This window comes from Tupaia chinensis, unplaced genomic scaffold, assembly GCF_000334495.1.
Source record: "Tupaia chinensis unplaced genomic scaffold, TupChi_1.0 Scaffold000235_1, whole genome shotgun sequence".
NCBI classification, from domain to species: Eukaryota; Metazoa; Chordata; class Mammalia; order Scandentia; family Tupaiidae; genus Tupaia; species Tupaia belangeri.
The window spans coordinates 5999303-6017301 of record NW_006159713.1 but is presented as its reverse complement, the minus strand read 5'-3'; the positions used below and the strand labels follow the sequence as shown (position 1 = coordinate 6017301).

Sequence of the window (17999 nt, the reverse complement as noted above, 5' to 3'; positions counted from 1 at the left end):
GGAAAGAGATAAATCAACCCCCTGGGGGAGGACCATACCACAATCCCTTTTTCATTGTCCTCCCATGATCTTGGGCACGGACACACACGCACCTGGCATGAGTTTCAAGCCACTGGATCTGGGACTTGAACTGCTGTCAGCCATGTGGGAATCCAGTGACATAACTGTTACATCAGCTGCTGGCCCTATGAATTAAATCTTGAGAACACTGAAGGTCATTTTTCAGGACTAGGCTCCTCAGAGCATCTCAAGATTCCGGGAAGAAGAAACATCTTCCTAGTTTTTAAGAAATAAGGCCAAAGGCAAAGAAAAAGCTACAGTTCCCCTGTTATTTACCCCAAAAGTGAGAAGCAAGTCAGGCGACAAACCTGCTATCTAAGTTCAGCCTTGCCCAGAGTGCCATCCTGTAGCCAGGGGTGAGGCAAATACAAACAGATGGATGCTCTAGGGTCAGGCAGGCCTACCTGAATCCTAGGTCCACCACTGACCACCGTATGACCCAGGATACAGCTTAATCCTTCTGGAAATCAGTTTCCTCTGGTAAAATGGCAACAGTCACATCTCTGCCTTTTCGGCTACATTGAGGACTGAAGGAGATAAAGCCTTCCATAGCTATAGCAGTCGTGGTTGACCATAACAGCAGACACTACACATTCAGTCTTAGAGTCTGGCCCAGAAGACCAAGCCCAGTGCCTGTAAAGTTCTAGCACATGAGAGAATGCTGAAAGCAAATTAGCCTGAGCAGTGCTGCACCCCCTGGATGACTTCTATGGGGGAAGAAATGGGACCTAAAAGGGTGTGTGGTAAAGATTGGGAGCATTCCAGGCATAGGATTTAAAATTATCTTCCCTGGACAGCGGTACAGCAGTAAAACACAATGCTCTGTGAAGCTGACCCACGTGGAAAGATTCAGAGACATCCCTGAGTACAGACCCATGATATGCCCATGATCCAGGGCCGGCTGATCTCTCCAGGAATAGATCATGGCATTGAGACCCTGTTGGAGTTGCTGTCTCTGACTCTGTTTCTTTTGCACATGGAAAAATAAGTAAATGAAAAAACATAATCATTTTCCTGAATGTGACAGGCATGAGGGCCTTGTCATGTGGGAGACCTGTGAGAAGGATGAGAATTGGCCTGTATTTGGGAGGGCCTTGAAAGCAACAAAGAATTTGGTCTCTGGGCTAGAGGGAGGTATGCTGGGCTGTAATACACTGAAACACTCAGTTCTCAATGAAGCCTTCTCTGGGACTCTGGTAGGGAAACCAGCTGGGAAGCCAGACAGAGCTGGATCTAAATTCTGTGCTGCAACTTGCTAGCATGTGACCCTGGGCCTGTGATTCGACCTACCTTTGGGCCACAAGGCTGTCAGACAGATTGAATGAGATAAGATATAGCCCTGATGTACCTCCTCAGTGCATGGCCCCTTTTTAGTGCTGATGGTTTCATACCCCTCTCTTATGTTTATGGCTTCTTTTTGTTCATGCTTTTATTTTTTTTTTATATTATTATGTTTCTGGCTTCTTTTTTTTTTTTTTGGAGAGATTTTCACTGTAGGGCGCGTGAGCTCGCCAGACAGACAGAGAGAGACTTAGAGACAGAAAGCGAGAAATCCCCCCCCAGGGGGGATGGTCATGCCGCAATCCCTTCTCCTCCATTCTCCTCTCGGGATCTTGGGCACGCACGCACACGCGCCCGGCGTGAGTTTTAAGCCACCGGGTCCGGGACACGACCCGCGGTCGACTACGTGGGAGTCCAGCGACATAGCCATTACGCTAACTGCTGGTTCCCTGTTTCTGGCTTCTTTACCCAAAAGATCTGTAAGACTGAAACAACCAGGGTCTGCACCTGACATAGTTCTGTCTCTGTCACCCCACACTGTGACACCCAGTGCAATATTCTGCAGAGACACACCAGGATTTGAACCTTAGCCACATGATCTTGGGAAAGTTTTACTTTTCTCTGCTCTCCCATCCCTATCCTGTCTATCAGAATAATAATAGTACCTGCCTTTGTCCCATATAGGTTAAGAGTCCTCCTAAGATAATAGCCCAGAACACACCTTGTTGCCTCAGCTTTCCAAGGAATGTGGTCGTGAGGCGGAACACGCAGACTCTGCAGGAAGAGAGCTCTGGGGCCATGGCCCAGGTCAGCATTAACAGCGAGTACAACGAGTGGGACTGCAGCGCAGATGCTGGGGAGCGGGCCCGTCTGCTACAGAGTCCCTGTGTGGACACAGCCCCCAAGAGTGAGGGGGAGGCCTCTACTGGGGGTCAAGACAGAGGCACTACTTCCACACTTGGGGCCGTCTTCATTGTCGTCAATGCCTGCCTGGGTGCAGGGCTGCTCAACTTCCCAGCAGCCTTCCGCACGGCCGGGGGTGTAGCTGCTGGTGTCTCACTGCAGATGGTGAGTGTGTGGATTGGGAGGGCAGATGCAATTCAAGTAGGCTCTTTACCTCAAAGGAGAGGCTCTGGATCTGGGATGGACAGTAGGCGACAATTGTACCACTCTTCCTTCCCTCACACATTGCAGACATTACTAATCTATTCCAGCATTCTTTTCTCTGAGCCAGGTGAGGCTTCAAAGTTTTCCAAATAGTCAGAGAAACTTGAACATCAGCTACATATTTAATTTTTTAGGTGTTAATGGATTTTGTAGTTATATTTTAAAAGGAGAGCCCTCATCTTTTAGAACTGCATCCTGAAATATTTACTGATGAGATGAAATGATAGCTTGTATTGGCTTCAGAATGAACTAGAGTGGAAAAAGGAGTAATGATATAAGATTAGTCATGAATTGACCATTTTTGAAGTGAAGTGATAAGTACAAGAATACATGTGGGTACATTATACTATTTTCTCTACTTTTATATGTTCGAAATGTGACTTTTTTTTAGAGAGAGATTTTTGCTATAGGGTGTGTGATCTTGCCAGTGATACAGAGAGAAACAGAAAAAGAGAAATTAACACCCCAGGGGGGATGGCCACACAGCAATCTTCTCCATTCTCCTCTTGGGATTGTGGGCATGCACAAACACACCAGGACTCGAACTGCTGTTGGCCTTGTGGGAGTCCAGTGACATAACCATTGTGCCATTTGCTGGTCCTAAATTTGAACTTTTTTTTTTATAAATTTCAACTCAGCAACCTCTAGTAGTCTATTTAAATTGCCCAACTCAGCAACCTCTAGTAGTCTATTTAAATTTGCGCTGAAATATGAAACCCATTTGCCTAACCTTGGGCATTGGGCCAATAAATCCAGGGTGTCTTTTGCTGCCAGGCCTTTTCCACACCCTCTTCTTCTGCCCCTGCCTGCAGGGCATGCTGGTTTTCATCATCAGCGGCCTTGTCATCCTGGCCTACTGCTCCCAGGCCAGCAACGAGAGGACCTACCAGGAGGTGGTGTGGGCCGTGTGTGGCAAGCTGACAGGTGTGCTGTGTGAGGTGGCCATCGCCGTCTACACCTTCGGCACCTGCATCGCCTTCCTCATCATCATTGGGGACCAGCAGGACAAGAGTGAGGTTTCCCCTCAGTATCTCCCTTCTCTCTCCTTCTCGGCCCTGGGGACCCAGGGGTGGAAGGCAAAGGCATTGAATGCCTGCCCAGGGTCTTCCCTGGGCCCAGCATTCATCTGGGAATTTTCCCTCCAAGTCTCTGCACCCATTAGATAGAGGAGAGTCCTAGGACCTTGAAGAGCAGGAGTGCCACATCCTGTGATGGCCCAGCATGACATTCCCCCCTTCCTTCCTGTGCAGTTATAGCTGTGATGGCAAAGGAGCCTGAGGGGACCAGCAGCGGCCCCTGGTATACAGACCGCAAGTTCACCATCAGCCTCACTGCCTTCCTCTTCATCCTGCCCCTTTCCATCCCCAGGGAGATCGGCTTCCAGAAGTATGCCAGGTTTGGAGGCCCCTCCCCAGACGGAGCCAGACAGACAGAGACCCAAGGGCTACCGGGAATCCCTCTCCTTCATGCCACTTCACCTCCCCAGGAAGCAAGAGAGGACCAGGGCTTGCAGGACTTCAGGCATAAGACTGTCCTTTTCTGCCACCATCAAAGGAGACAGTGGCCCTTTGCATCCCTGGGAAATTCAGTTCTATTTGCCCTTGTCAAAGAAGACTAATGATGGCCAAGAGTGTGGAGGCACCCTACTGGCCCTGGCTTTGGCTAATTCTAGGAGGATGGGATTTGTAGTCATTTGAGATATCACCCTGGAAGCATCTTCCATGCAGTTTGGTATAAGCTGAGAAGTGTCTGAAAAGCTGTGAGATTTTAGACTGTTTCCCAATCTGTAAATGAGAGGGTCACACTCAGCTGTCTCTAAGACCTGTTTAGATGTTGGCATTCCCAATATTTGTACTTTTAACCTTTTACCTACAGGGTCCCCCAGTTCTTAAAAGTCAGGCTCAGAGAATGGCTGGTGCACCCGCAGCCCTCAGTGAGTCTGGATTGCTCTGATTAAAGGTGCAAAGGTGCTTTGGAGCCCAGCTGTCTGCCACGGTCTCTGAGCTGGGGAGCTGAACTGGCACATTTCCCAATAGCCAGAGATCCCAGTCGGGTTCTTTGTTGGCTGTCCCGCTCCCTTCTGGCTATGGCGGGTTTTTCTGACACTTACTTCTCAGGCATTTCCTAAGTCCTTGCTTGGCACAGTCCCCCAGTTCATTTCGTGGATATTTGTGGTCCCTGGTGCTCAGGGCAGATGTCCCCAGGGATGGAATCAGAGAAGGGGCTGCTGGGCCTGGAGAGGGAGAAGTTTAAATCTCTCCTTCCTGACAGCTTCCTGAGCGTTTTGGGCACCTGGTACGTCACTGCCATCATTATCATCAAATACATCTGGCCAGATAAAAAGATGACTCCAGGGGACATCCTGACCAGGTAGGTGAGGGCCCCTGGTGACAAGTGGGTTAGAATCCATGAAGCAGGCCCTAGTGCTGGGTTGGGCATCAGAAGTCTACACAGGTGCTTTTCCCAGGGCTGTTACCCAATCAGAGCTCAATTCATTGATACTGTAGGAATGGGACAAAAACTTCTCATCTCTATCTTATTTTTTTAAAATAAATAAATAGTGGGGCTGGCAGGTGGTGTGGTGGAGGACACATGGCCAACCATGGTTTGAGTTCTGGACCTGGTGGCTTGCTTTCTCACTCCCCACCCCAGCCCCGTCCCTTGCTGGTTGAATTAAAAACAAACAAACAAATAAAGTTAAATAATATTATTATTTTTTTTAATTTAAATAAGGGACCTGCAGGTGGCGAGGTGGTTAAGGTGCTGGACACTCCCACATGGTCAACCACAGTTGAGTCTCTGACCTGGTGGCTTGCTTTCTCAGTTTCTTCTCTCTCTCTTTCTCTCTCTCTCTCTCTCTCCCTTTCTTTCTGTTTATGTGTGTCTCTCTCTGGTCAAATTAAATGAATGAGTAAATAAAATTAAATAAAATAATAATTCTTAAAAAATTTAAAAATATAAATGTAAAATAATAAGTAAGTAGTAAGAGTAAGGTTACAGGAAGGAGAGAGAAGACAGGTTTTTGACACAGTCTCTCTGTTTCTCTATCTCTTCCCCAGCCTCCAGTTAGCTAGGACCACAGGTACACATCACCATGGCCAGTCTGTTTAAATTGGGCCAGGAACCAAATCTGAGCCTCTCATGCAGCCTCAGCCACGGTGCAGCAGCACCCGCTGACTTGCTCCACCACACCTGGGCCCTTGATCTTTTATTGCGGAGGGAAGGATGAGAACCAGAGACAGGGAAGGTTACTTTGCCAATAACCTTCAACAGATGAGCCATGGGCGAGTCAGCCTCAGACTGTGGAGACTACCAGGGTGGAACTGTGTGTTTTTTCCAGCTGCAGTTATCTGTTATGTCTGTATCTTCTATATGAGGATGACTCTGCTTTGTCATTTTTTATTTCTTTCCTTGTTTGTTTGTTTGTTTCATTGTTTTTTAGTTTTTTGCTCTATAGTGAAGGCCCTTACCAGAGAGACAAAGTGAGAAATCATCCTCCAGAGTCAATGGCCACACTGCATTCCCTTCTCCTCCATTCTTCTCTGGGGAGTTTGGGTACACATGCACACACCTTGCATGGCCACACTGCTTTTCTCTCTCTCTCTCTCTCTCTCTCTCTCTTTTTTTTTTTTTTTTTTGTGAGAAAAAGGTAATTTAAGTAAAAGTGAAAGTACACTCCTGAGAGGTAGGAGCGGGCCTGAGCAGACAGAGAAAGAGTGGCTCAAAATGGCCCTAGCATGTTTTTCAAGCCACTGGGTCCAGGACTCAAACTGTGCATTCAGCCATGTGGGATCCAGTCACCTTAACCTGCAAATCACCAGCTCACCCCATGTTCCCTGTTTATGAAAGGAACAAAAGCCCAAGTTCAGGAGCCTGGGATTCTGAATTTTGGTCTAGGAGAACCTTTCTGAACTGCTCAGAGTACACATCTGTGAAATAGAGATGTGTCTTTTCCCCATCTGGACTTAAGTGGGCTGAATGTGTATAATGCTGGTGGTTGGAGGCCAAGGTGGGATGAATGAAGGGTCAGGGTGTGGGAGGACTGCTGGCTCTGAGTGATTCGCAGACTGCAGCTCTGTGTGTTTGTCCACAGGCCGGCTTCCTGGGTGGCCGTGTTCAATGCCATGCCTACTATCTGCTTCGGATTTCAGGTGCCAGTTATAAGGTCCCTACCATCTCTAACTCACCCCTAATTCTGGGATAGAAGCCACATTATAGACAGGATGAAGGGATTCCTAGGAGGAAGGATGGAGTGGGGACTGCAGAACTTGCCTGTTCTGCCCAATGCCATAGTCCCCATGGTACCTCCCTCTGGAAACTGGGGATGAGGTCACTTCATCACATAACTGTGCTCTTCACCCTGACAGTGCCATGTGAGCAGTGTGCCCGTCTTTAACAGCATGCAGCGGCCTGAAGTGAAGACCTGGGGTGGGGTGGTGACAGCAGCCATGGTCATAGCCCTTGCTGTCTACATGGGCACAGGTGAGTGCTCTTTCCATGGGCTGGGCTTGGGGCATGCCCACTCCCCCTCAAGTTCCCAAGTCCTCTGGCCCAGTTTTTTTGGGGTCACCTTGCACTCTCAGCATGACAGTTCTGTAGGCAGTGGTTTATAGGTCTGAACTTGGGCTTTCTGGGGCCACTACCTGAAAACATGTTTCCATTCATTCATCAGTTCCTTTTATTTATTTATTTTTTCCTATAGAGATTTTTCTTATTGGGCACGTGTGCTTGCCAGAGAGACAAAGAGAGAGAAAGTGAGAAATCACCCTGCAGGGGGATGGCCACACATAGTCCCTTCTTCTCTTTCACCTCTTGGGATTTGGGACACACACAGACATGTGCCCAGCATGAGTTTTAAGCTGCACATCAGGACTTGAACAGCAGTCGACTCTGTGGGAGTCCAGTGACATAACTATTACACCATCTGCTGGTCTCAATTCATCAGTTCTAAATTGGTGCCTAGTAGCTCCAGGAGCTGTTCTCAGCTTGGGGATGCCATGGAGATAGATAGCCCTGCTCCTGCCCTCATGGGATTGACAGTCTCATTGGAGAGACAGCCATGCAGGTGTAAATAAGGAATCTGCATGAATTCTAGCAGTGGTGAGTCCCATGATGACAGCGAAACAGGGAAGCTGTGACTGGTACTAGGTAAGGGTGACTTTGGGGTGTGCCTTACAGAATGCTCCTCTTCAAGGAAATGGTATCTGGGGAGACCCAAATGATGATAAACAACAATATGAAGAACTAGGAGTTTTCCAAACACAGGAACCACAGAATGCGAAGCCCCTGAGCAGGGAAAGAAAGGAGGTCTGTTGTAGCTGGATTGGAATATGTTGGGGGCAGGTGGAAGGCTGTGAGGCCCGACAGGAAATGGGGGTCAAGGGCTGTTGGGAGCCAGAACCCACGCTTTTCAAGTAGAGGAATGGTTCAGGGAAAGATGGCTCCAGCTGCTATGTTGAGAGTGGTAGATGAGCAAGGCTGGGAGACCAAAAAGAATGGCCTTGTGATTCCTTCCATGGAAAGGTCATAAGAGCTGCCTGGGCCACCACCATGCTAGCCTCGGAAGACACAGCTAGGAGCAAGAGAGTCAAATAGGCAGAGTGCCTATTGTCCCAGGGTTTGTGTTCTGGCTGAGGAGACAGACCATAAAACAAGTGAAAAAGAAAAGTCAGAGAGATATATGTTAAAGAGAAGAGGAAACAGAACAGGCTGATGGTGAGATGCAGTGGGGCAATCTGGACAGATGAAATGCTTAGAGCAGTGGTTCTGAGACAGGAACATACTGGGCAAGTTCAGGATCGGAAAAGTAGCATTGTAGGGTGATTTCTCACTTTCCCTCTCTCTGTCTCTCTGCAGTGAGCACAACACCCTTTGGCAAAAACCTAAGGAAAAAAAAGTTTACTGACAGAAATGAACTCTTAGGTGGCTATAAAAATGTATAGATATCTATACCTTTTACCCCAAAGCATATGTTTACATAGCTTGTGTGGGAGGGAGTTGTAAAGGAAAATATACACAGAGAGGCATTTGAGGAATGTAGTGAGCAGTGTTGAGTGTCGATACTTTTTTTTTTTTTTTTTTTCCCCGGCCAGAGAGTGCATGCACTTTCCGGAGGGAACAGAGACAGAAATGGAAAGTGAGAAGGTACCCATCTACACCATGAGGCATGATCAAGCCATAATCCTTCTCCTCCATTGCACCTTCTCTCAAGACTTTCGGCATACACACTGCACCTAGCTTCCAACTAGGAAGTTGGGAGTTTCTCAAGCTGCCAACTCTGGACGCGAACCACGCTGTTGGCCATGTGGTACCCAGTCACTTTAATCACCTGCCATAGGCTGGTCCTAGTACCATGTCTTTTTTTTTTTTTTTTTAAGAATTATTTATTTAGAGACCAGCAGATGACATAATGGTTATGTCGCTGGACTCCCATGTAGTTGACGACAGTTACAGGCGCAGAACCAGTGGCTTAAAACTCAGGCCAGGCGCGTGTGCACACATACCCAAAATCCCAGGAGGAAATTGGAAGAAAAGGGATTGTGGCATGGCCATCCCTCCTGGGGGATGATTCTCACTTTCCATTTCTGTCTTTCTGGCGAGTGCATGCACCCTATAGCAAAAACTTCTCTTAAAAAAAAAAAAAGAATAATTAATTTAATTTAATTTATTTATTTCTGTTTTAATTCACCAGAGAGAAAAAGAGAGAGAAAGTAAGAAAGCAAACTGCCAGGTCCAGGACTCAAACCACAGTCGGCTATGTGGGAGTCCAGAGCCTCAGTCACCATGCAACCTGCTAATACTACTACTAGCACACAACCTGCTAGACTCCTCCGCCAGTACCATATCTTAACTGTGATCATGTCCATGCTTCTTGGTGGACAAGGATAAGGGGCACGTTTACTACAACCCAATCCACCCCAGCCTCAACATCATTCCCACAGGCACATGCACGTGCACCCTTGGGAGTATTGCCAGGGAGTTTGGGGATAACTGTCAAGATAATTAGCTTCAACACAGAGTCACTTTGGTTCTGCCACACCCTGACTTTACCCCTTGGTCTCTGCCAACAGGCATCTGTGGCTTCCTGACCTTTGGAGCAGCTGTGGATCCCGACGTGCTCCTGTCCTACCCCTCAGAAGACATGGCTGTGGCTGTTGCTCGAGCCTTCATCATCCTGAGCGTGCTCACCTCCTACCCCATCCTACACTTCTGTGGGCGGTGAGCCCCCTCTTCACCCCGATATCCCACACACACACATCAAGGCCCCTCAGAGCCTCTGCAAGCCCTTTCAGCATGATCCTTTAGCCTTGTGTGGAACCCAGTCTATAGAAAGAAACTGAAGCCCATAGAAAAGAGTCAGTGACTAGGATAGTCCCCCAAGTGTCCTGGGTCAGGGCCACCTTTGTCCCATGGTTACCAGAACATTCTGAGTCTCTGAGAATCACTAGTCCAGGTCCTTTCTGGATCTTCCACATGGATACCCTAGGTTTCTTTTTTTTAAGGAGAGGAATAGTATCAGTTTGCATGTGGTGGGCAAGATGCCGAGCCAGTCACATTCGCATCATCCAGTCCCTGTGGCAACCAGGCAGGGTGCTGCTAGGCCATTTTACAGAAGAGGAAACTGAGGCTCAGGGACTAGGGCCTTACCCACAGTCTGCCCAGTTAGGTCTGGCTCCAGGAGGAAGGGCAGAAGCATCCCTGAACCCCTCTCCACGATACAGGGCGGTGGTCGAAGGCCTGTGGCTGCGCTACCAAGGGCTGCAGGTGGAGGAGGACGTGGGGCGGGAGCGGCGGCGGCGAGTGCTACAAACGCTGGTCTGGTTCCTGCTCACCCTGCTGCTGGCGCTTTTTATCCCTGACATCGGCAAGGTCATCTCTGTCATCGGAGGCCTGGCTGCCTGCTTCATCTTCGTCTTCCCAGGTGTGACCCGCGGACCCACTCACAGCCCACAGCACAGACTCTCTGGGCCTCCCTGGTCTCAGTTCCCCACTTGCTCAAAACCGGCCAAGGAAAGTAACAACCAACAGTTACTGCTCACACACCTACCTCTGTGCCAACCTCTGTCCAAGTATTACCTCCTGGAAAGATGTTGCGATACCCAATTTTTTTTCAGAGAGTTTTGCTATATAGGGCACATGTGCTTGCCAGATAGGGAAACAGAAGGCAAGAAATCACCCCCCAGGGGGGATGGCCACGCCACAATCCCTTCTCCTTCATTCTCCTCTCTGGACTTCAGGCACACACGCACACAAGCCTGGTGTTAAGTTTTAAACCGCTGGGTCTGGGACTCAAACCATGGTTTAGTGTGAGAAATCCAGTCATGTAACCATTACACCATCTGCTGGTCCTTCCAGATTTTTTTTTTTCCTTAAGGTCTTACTTAATACAGTGGCCCTGTGAGTCTCATGTTTTTAACCACTGTACTATGGGGCTGGCCCTGGTGGTTAAGGCAGCTGTATCCCACAGGGCCAACTGTGGGTTCAATCTCCTCTTGGGATTTTGGGCATACATGCACATGCACCCAGCGTGAGTTTAAGTCACCAGGTCCAAGACTCAAACCATGGTCGTCTATGTGGGAGTCCAGTAATAGAACCATTATGCCATTTTCTGATCCCTAATTTTATTTATTATTTATTTATTTATTTATTTATTTATTTATTTGCTATAGGGCATGTGCACTCACCAGAGAGGGAAAGTGAGAAAGCAAGCCACCAGGTCCAGGACTCAAACCATCATCAGCCCTGTAAGAGTTCAGTGCCTTAACTACCATGCCACCTGCTGGCCCCAGCAAAACTTTTTGTTTTCAAAAAAGAATTTATTTATTTATTTTTTTGACTACAAGGTATGTGCATTCACCAGAGAGAAAGAGAAAAAGTGAAAAAGCAAGCCACCAGGTTCACAACTTGAACCATAGTTGGCCATGTGGGAGTCCAGCACCTTAACTACCATACCACCTGCCAGCCCCACAAATTTTTAAAAATAAAAAAGTTGGGACCAGTAGATGGTGTAGTGGTTATGTCACTGAACTCCCACATATTCTACCATAGTTTGAGTCCTGTACCCAGTGACTTAAAATTCACATAGTCACAGGTGAGGCATGCCCAAAATCCTGAGAGGAGAATGGAAGATAAGGGATTGCAGCATGGCCATCCCCTCTGACAGGTGATTTCTTGCTTTCTGTCCACCTCTGACTCTCTGGCACATGTACACGCCCTATAGCAAAAAAAAATCTCTTAAAAAAATAATTTTTTAAAAAGTTGAGGCTGGCAGGTGGCATGGTGATTAGGGGGGCTGGGCTGGACTCCCACATGGCTGATCATGGTTCAAGTCCTAGACCTGGCAGCTTGCTTTCTCTCTTTCACTTTCTCTCTCTGTCCCTCTCTGGTCAAATTTAAAAACAAGTAAATAAATAAGGTTAAATAAAATAATTAAAAAAAAAAAGTTTGTTTCTCGGTGGTCAACTATAGTTCAAGTCTCAGACTCAGCAGCTTAAACTCACATTGGGTACGTGTGCTTGTACCCAAGATCCTGAGAGGAGAATGGAGGAGAAGGGATTGCCAGGTGGCTATCCACCCCCCACCCCCGGGAGGGGGGTGATTTCTTACTTTCTCTCCGTCTTTTGCTATACACCCTATAGCAAAAACCTCTCTTAAAAAAAACAGTTTATTTCTTCCGAGAGAGACCAACACCCCCAACAGTCTTTACGCCACAGTCTATCCCCAGCCTAAGCTAGCCACAGTCTGAGGCACCTGTACATTGAGACCTCAGTACACACACCTGCGACCTTCCTGTGTCACTTCAGCATCCCAGGGCTTTGCATTAGTGCTGCGCCACTGCAGCTGGCCCAGGATCTCCATCTCACTAATGAGATGTGGGCTCAGAGAGGGATACAAGTGTCCCTAGAAGTTAACAGACTCACTGATGAATAACAAGCCTTTTCAAGCCCAAATCTGTCTGGATCCAGAGTCTAACCCTTCATTTAGGTATCTGTTGCTCCCCAACTATCTGGCATCTCTGGCTGTTCAGCCCCTTACAGTCCAGAGGGCAGTGAGGGTCTATTGATGGCATCCTGATGTGGACAACGGGACACCCACGTCCTAGACACAGGTCAGCTGCCAGGTTCCAGGGAAACCGCCCTGTCTACCAAGCCTGTCCTTAGTGCCACCCAGACCGCACTTGTATCCAGGAAGCCACCTTGAAAGTCTGTGCCACTTTGCTAGGAGCAAGGGAGCCACATCTCACAAATGTGTTGGAAAGGGCCCTGGGGTGTGGGCTGGCACTGAGTCGTTCTTCAGTGCTGATCCTTGAGCTCTGAGTCTTTCCTGCAGCCCAAGGGGCTCATCAGATGCTGGCCTGTCCTGGAAGAGGACATGCCAGGCCTCCAGCTGAATGTGGAGTAGAGGGCAGAGGTGGAAAATCTGGCAGAGCAAAAGGGCCTTTTCTCCATCCACCACCACTACCTCTTGGTAAGGGGGGATGGTGAGCTTGAGGGAAGGAGCTCTCTCCCCTACAGACTTTCAGGGTCACCTCTTTTCTTTCAGGGCTATGCCTCATTCAAGCCAAACTCTCTGAGATGGAGGAAGTCAAACCAGCCAGGTAAACCAGGGCCCAGCCCTTGGCCCTCTATGGGAAGTGGAGGGTGGGGGTAGGCTTGGAGAGGCCTTAGTATTGCGAGGAAGGGCCAATGGTGGTATAGCGTTAAAATGTAATCCTATATGAAAAAAAGAGAGTGAAAAAGCAAGATGCCAGGTCCGGAACTTAAACAGCAGTCAGCCACAGCCACGTGGGAGACCATGCCTTAACCACCACGCCACCTGCTGGCCCACTGTTTTTGATACATGTATGTTCAGATGTCTTTCTTTTTTTTTGTTTGTTTTAAAGAAGTCTTCATTTTTATTTATTTATTTATTTTTAACTTGCTATAAGACACATGCACTCACCATAGAGAGACAGAGAGAGGAAAGTGAAAAAGCAAGCCACCAGGTCTGGGACTCGAACTGCAATTGGTCATGTGGGAGTCCAATGCCTTAACTACTGTGCCACCTTCTAGCCCATTTCTCCCATTTCTTTTCTTTTTTAAAAAAATTTTATTTATTATTATTATCATTGTTATTTTCCAATTTGATCAGAGAGAGACAGAACGAGGAAGTGAGAAAGCAAGCCACCAGGTCCGAGACTTGAACCGTGGTCGGCCATGTGGGAGTTCAGCGCCTTTAACCACCATGCCACTTGCTGGCCCCACCATTTCTTTTAATGAAGTGGATCACATTCTGTAGGACCTGACCTTTTTTAAACATCTTTCCATCAGTAGACCTGCATCCTAATCTTCATCCTGCTCTTGGCTCACTGTGATCGGCTAATCTCTTTAGGTCCCAGTTCCTTAATTGTGAACTAGGGATAAAACACCTGCATGTGATCCCACATAGCTTCAAATGGGAAAGTCTTTGGGAAGTCTGAAGTGCTGTATGCACAGGAGAAGTGATAAGATGACAGTAGTTAACCATTGTATATATGAAGTCTGCAGAGTCACAGGATGAGATGACTAATCAGGCCCCTCTCACCCTCTGCCCTACAGCTGGTGGGCGCTGGTCAGTTACGGAGTCCTCTTGGTCACCCTGGGAGCCTTCATCTTCGGCCAGACCACAGCCAACGCCATCTTTGTGGATCTCTTGGCGTAAACACTGCCTCCCAGGGGACACATGGCCTTTCCCATTAGGTCTAGGAGCCCATGTCCTAGAGTTCTGTGGCCATCCTAAATCCAGCTGGTGGAATGACATCTGGACAACCTTTTCTAGAGACAGTTCTGGGACAGAATCAGGCACCTGTGGACAGCTCAAATTCCAGATCTCTTCTGCCCCCCAGTCCTGACAGTGCCAGGATGGTAGCAGGAGATCTCACATCCCCAAGGAATCTTTTATCTCTCCCCAACTCTGGACTTGTCCATGCCTGGAACTCATGGATAAAGACTCATTCTCAGAAGAAAGAGCCCCATCCAACTTCTCTCCGAAGAAAGATTGTGGGAAAGGAGTCCTTGTCCTGTATGGGGGTTGTGCCGATTACGCCAGGGCTCAGTGCCTGCTCCAGATCATCAGCACCCATAGCCAGCAGTGGCTTCCTCTGAGATCTGGCACTTTATGAACGTAGCATTGATGTCAGACTAATGCACAGAGGCAGGTTGATCAGACCTTGTTTATTCCCTCCCAGGCCCTCAGTGAGCCTGGAAGCCTCTTTCCCATGGCTAATCGACATCTTCCAAGCTTTTAGCCTCCCCAGCCTCTCTCTTTCTCCAAGTCTGATGATCCAGGCTAAGCATTCCTTTCCCCAGATAATCACCAAGTGTAATGTTTACAAACGGTGCCAGCCCGGCTCCGAGCCTAGGGCCGTCCCGTGCATGGTGCTGTGAGTATTCTCCGTTAGCTTCCCCACAGGTTGAGGGCGGGGGGAGTCTGCTTTCTTCTCCCAGAGAAGCCCTTTACAGAGGCTCGCAGGTGGGTGATGGAGAGAATGAGAACCTCAGACCCTCTATGGAGGCTGGCTGACTGGCCAGGATCAGGGTGAACCTCTCTGACGTCTTCCTTTGCAGTGACTACTTGTCTTCTCCCTGCCACTCCTCTTCCCCACTCCCCAGCCAACCCCGGTGTGATGCTCCAGAGAGAAAAAAAGGCAGCTGGGTTGTCACCGGTGGTACAACTTAGGCACCAGTCACGCTGACCTGGAAGTTTCCTTCTAATTTGGATCTTGTCTACCCTTCACCTCATGCCTTCTTTAGTTGTCTGTAGCTCAGTCTCCCACTCATATATGTGGAGTTGGGATTGCCAAACTCCCTCATCAGCTCCCTCAGCTCCACATGTCCATCAGGCCTGGCTTCAGCTGCCTGTTGGTCACCTTGAGGTTGCACCTAGATTGTTGCCCCCGGCAGGGTAAGGAGGGACATAGTTTTCTGCCTCCATATTCCTGATGTGACCACCTTGGACCTTCTACAGTCCCCAGACTTTGGCCAATCCCAGGCACCAATGGGAAGCCTATCCTTCTCCACCTGGAGCATCAAGCATTTCCTTGGTCTCTTCTGTCCAAAACCTCTACTGGGGGTGAGAAGGACCCTAACCCCCAGCAACCCACCCCTCTGGGCAGTCCTACCTAGAAGCAGAGACTGACTGGAGGCTACTCACTGGACAAACTGCCTTCTCACATCCCCCTGGTCCCCATCCCAATCTGTCCTGAGCTGTGTCCCCTCGGCCTCCTGCAGTCTCTGGGCCTTGCTGGAGCCCATCCTGGACAAGGCTAAGAGTGCAGCCTCTGGAGCTGTATTTCAGGGATGGGAGCGAGGGTGGTGTGTGAAGGGTGTCATTGCAGGGCCAGTTGATGAAAAGATGAGGAATCCAGCCTTTTGGCCTAAGCTCAGGAGCCGCCTCCCACCTTCTCCCCAGCCAGCTCCCTGTCAGGGTATTTCACTGTTTCTTTTCTCTTGTGCACACTCAGAGAAGAAAGGAGGTGGTGAATAAAAGGGACTTGGGCTGCTGAGCTGTTTCTCCTGTGTCTGGTGCCGGCGACAGAGTCCTGATACTGATAGGAGGAAGGAGGGCAGGGCTGGGAGGTTCAGATGGCACCTCACCATCTATCACCCATCCCTAGCAAGAACTTGCAAGTGCTCTGAGTATCTCCATTTTTGCCCCTCACCTGTCAGTCCTTCCCTACCAACTCATAAATGCGTCTGTCTCCATCCTCCTACCTCTGCTTTAACCCGAGCCTCGTTTTGTCTTCCTGCCCCTCTATGGCCTCAGACTGGCCACTTATCCCTCCCCAGCCTCAGATGTGACAATGATTTTTAAACTCCGGAGCGTCTACCCTCCTGTATTTTCAGAGGCCTTGGCTGACCTGGTTATAAACCCAGTCACCTCAACAGTCAGCAAAACAAGACTCCAGCTCAGCTCAGTCTAGTTGGCAAGACTGGTGCTAAACAAGGAGTCATATGCGGCAAATAGATCAGTACCAGGAGGGAAAATGCAGTGTTAAATTGAGGGTCTTGGAACTTGTCTAGGAAGTCAGGGGAGGCTTCCTGGAGAAACTGACATTTGCACTGACCGCTAAATGATAAGTAGGAATTAACTAAGTTAAAAGAGGTGGCGAGAAATACAGACTGCATATGCAAAGGCCCTAAGGTGGGATGAGCTTGGCTGCAGGAATTGAAAGTGGCCTGAGTGCCACCTGGGTATGGGAGAGCCACAGAGGTAGGACCAGAGAGTTCTAAGCAGGTTTTTATTATTTTTTTTTTTTAGAGAAGATTTTTTGCTATAGGACATGTGTGCTTACTGAAGAGATAGAAAGGGAGAAATTACTCCCTGGGGGGATGGCCACGCTACAATCCCCCATTCTCTCAGGTTTAACCACACACGCACCCGGCATGAGTTTTAAGCCACTGGGTCCAGAGCAGTCAACTACGTGGGAGTCTAGTGATGTAACCATCACTCCATCTGCTGGTCCCCCTAGGGTTTTCGATTGCTCCTCCTTGCCAGTCTAGTCTGTTTCCCACCATACCCCCCTCCTTCCCTCTCTACTTCAGTCATACTAAAATGAGGCTCAAAACTTAGTGGGAAAAGGGATCACTCTAACAAGAAGGAAACACTTTTGAAGGGGTGGGCCAGTAGGACTTGTGGCTTGGGGCCACAGTTCACTGAGAATTCAAACTGTGCTTAGCCACCCTACCCCTACTAGGCTATGGGGTTGGCCCAAGTCACCCCCATCTTAATGCCCCCACACACTTGTAAGCACTCCATGTCTGCCCCATCAGTCTGTAAGCTCCATGGGAGCAGGACCATGCCTGCCTTCTCCAGGCAAGTCAGCCCAGTGCCTGGGGCACAGCATACAAGGGCTCAATTGCTGTTGAAAGAATGACTGAATAGCAACGTTTGTTGAGTTCTTACACTGTGCCAGCACATTGCTTGCATCAGCCTCACACTGACTCTATGCCAAAGCCAAGGCTGAGAGGTTAAATAGTTTACCCACAGTCACATGGGTCATAGGATCAGAGCCAGACAGCACTCTCACTATGCATGGATGAACAGGTGAGCAGAGCGCTCTCAGAGCCAGCCTGATGAATTCTGGCTGCAGAAGGCAAGTCCAGGAGCCTACAACCTCCATCCTGGCCCAATGTCAGATCCTGGAACTCTTAAATCTCAGTGAAGTACCTGCTGGCTAGTGGCTCTGGGCAAGTGGCTTCATCTCTCCAGACCTTTGTTTCCACCTGTGTTTGCCTCTCTAAAATGGGAAAAACAATTACCTTACAGGGTAAAGAGAGCCAATGTAGATAGTACTTGAAAATTAGCGGAAGCAGGTTTTTTGGGGTTTTTTTTGAGAGAAATTTTTTGCTATAGGGTGTGTGCTCTCACCAGAGAGACAGAGACAGAAAGTGAGAAATCATCCCCAAGGAAGATGGCCCCCCCACAATCCCTTCTCCATTTTCCTCTTGGGATTTTGGAAACACACGCACATG

The 17999-nt window shown here is 48.7% G+C and overlaps 1 protein-coding gene across 5 annotated transcripts in view; it reads left to right on the top strand.

Moving 5' to 3' along the window:
• The window catches only part of SLC38A7 (solute carrier family 38 member 7), an 18316-nt gene extending 2286 nt beyond the window's left edge, over window positions 1-16030 (top strand). For all 5 annotated transcript variants that reach the window (XM_006148462.3, XM_006148459.3, XM_006148461.2 and 2 more), the window contains 10 exons: window positions 2026-2409; window positions 3321-3519; window positions 3759-3903; window positions 4780-4878; window positions 6602-6659; window positions 6876-6990; window positions 9579-9726; window positions 10230-10429; window positions 13051-13105; window positions 14085-16030. In XM_006148462.3, the coding sequence (XP_006148524.1) occupies window positions 2140-2409; window positions 3321-3519; window positions 3759-3903; window positions 4780-4878; window positions 6602-6659; window positions 6876-6990; window positions 9579-9726; window positions 10230-10429; window positions 13051-13105; window positions 14085-14187 (1392 nt within the window). In that variant the 5' untranslated portion in view covers window positions 2026-2139 and the 3' untranslated portion in view covers window positions 14188-16030. The remainder of the gene's footprint in view (window positions 1-2025; window positions 2410-3320; window positions 3520-3758; window positions 3904-4779; window positions 4879-6601; window positions 6660-6875; window positions 6991-9578; window positions 9727-10229; window positions 10430-13050; window positions 13106-14084) is intronic.
• Window positions 16031-17999: the final 1969 nt, after the last annotated feature.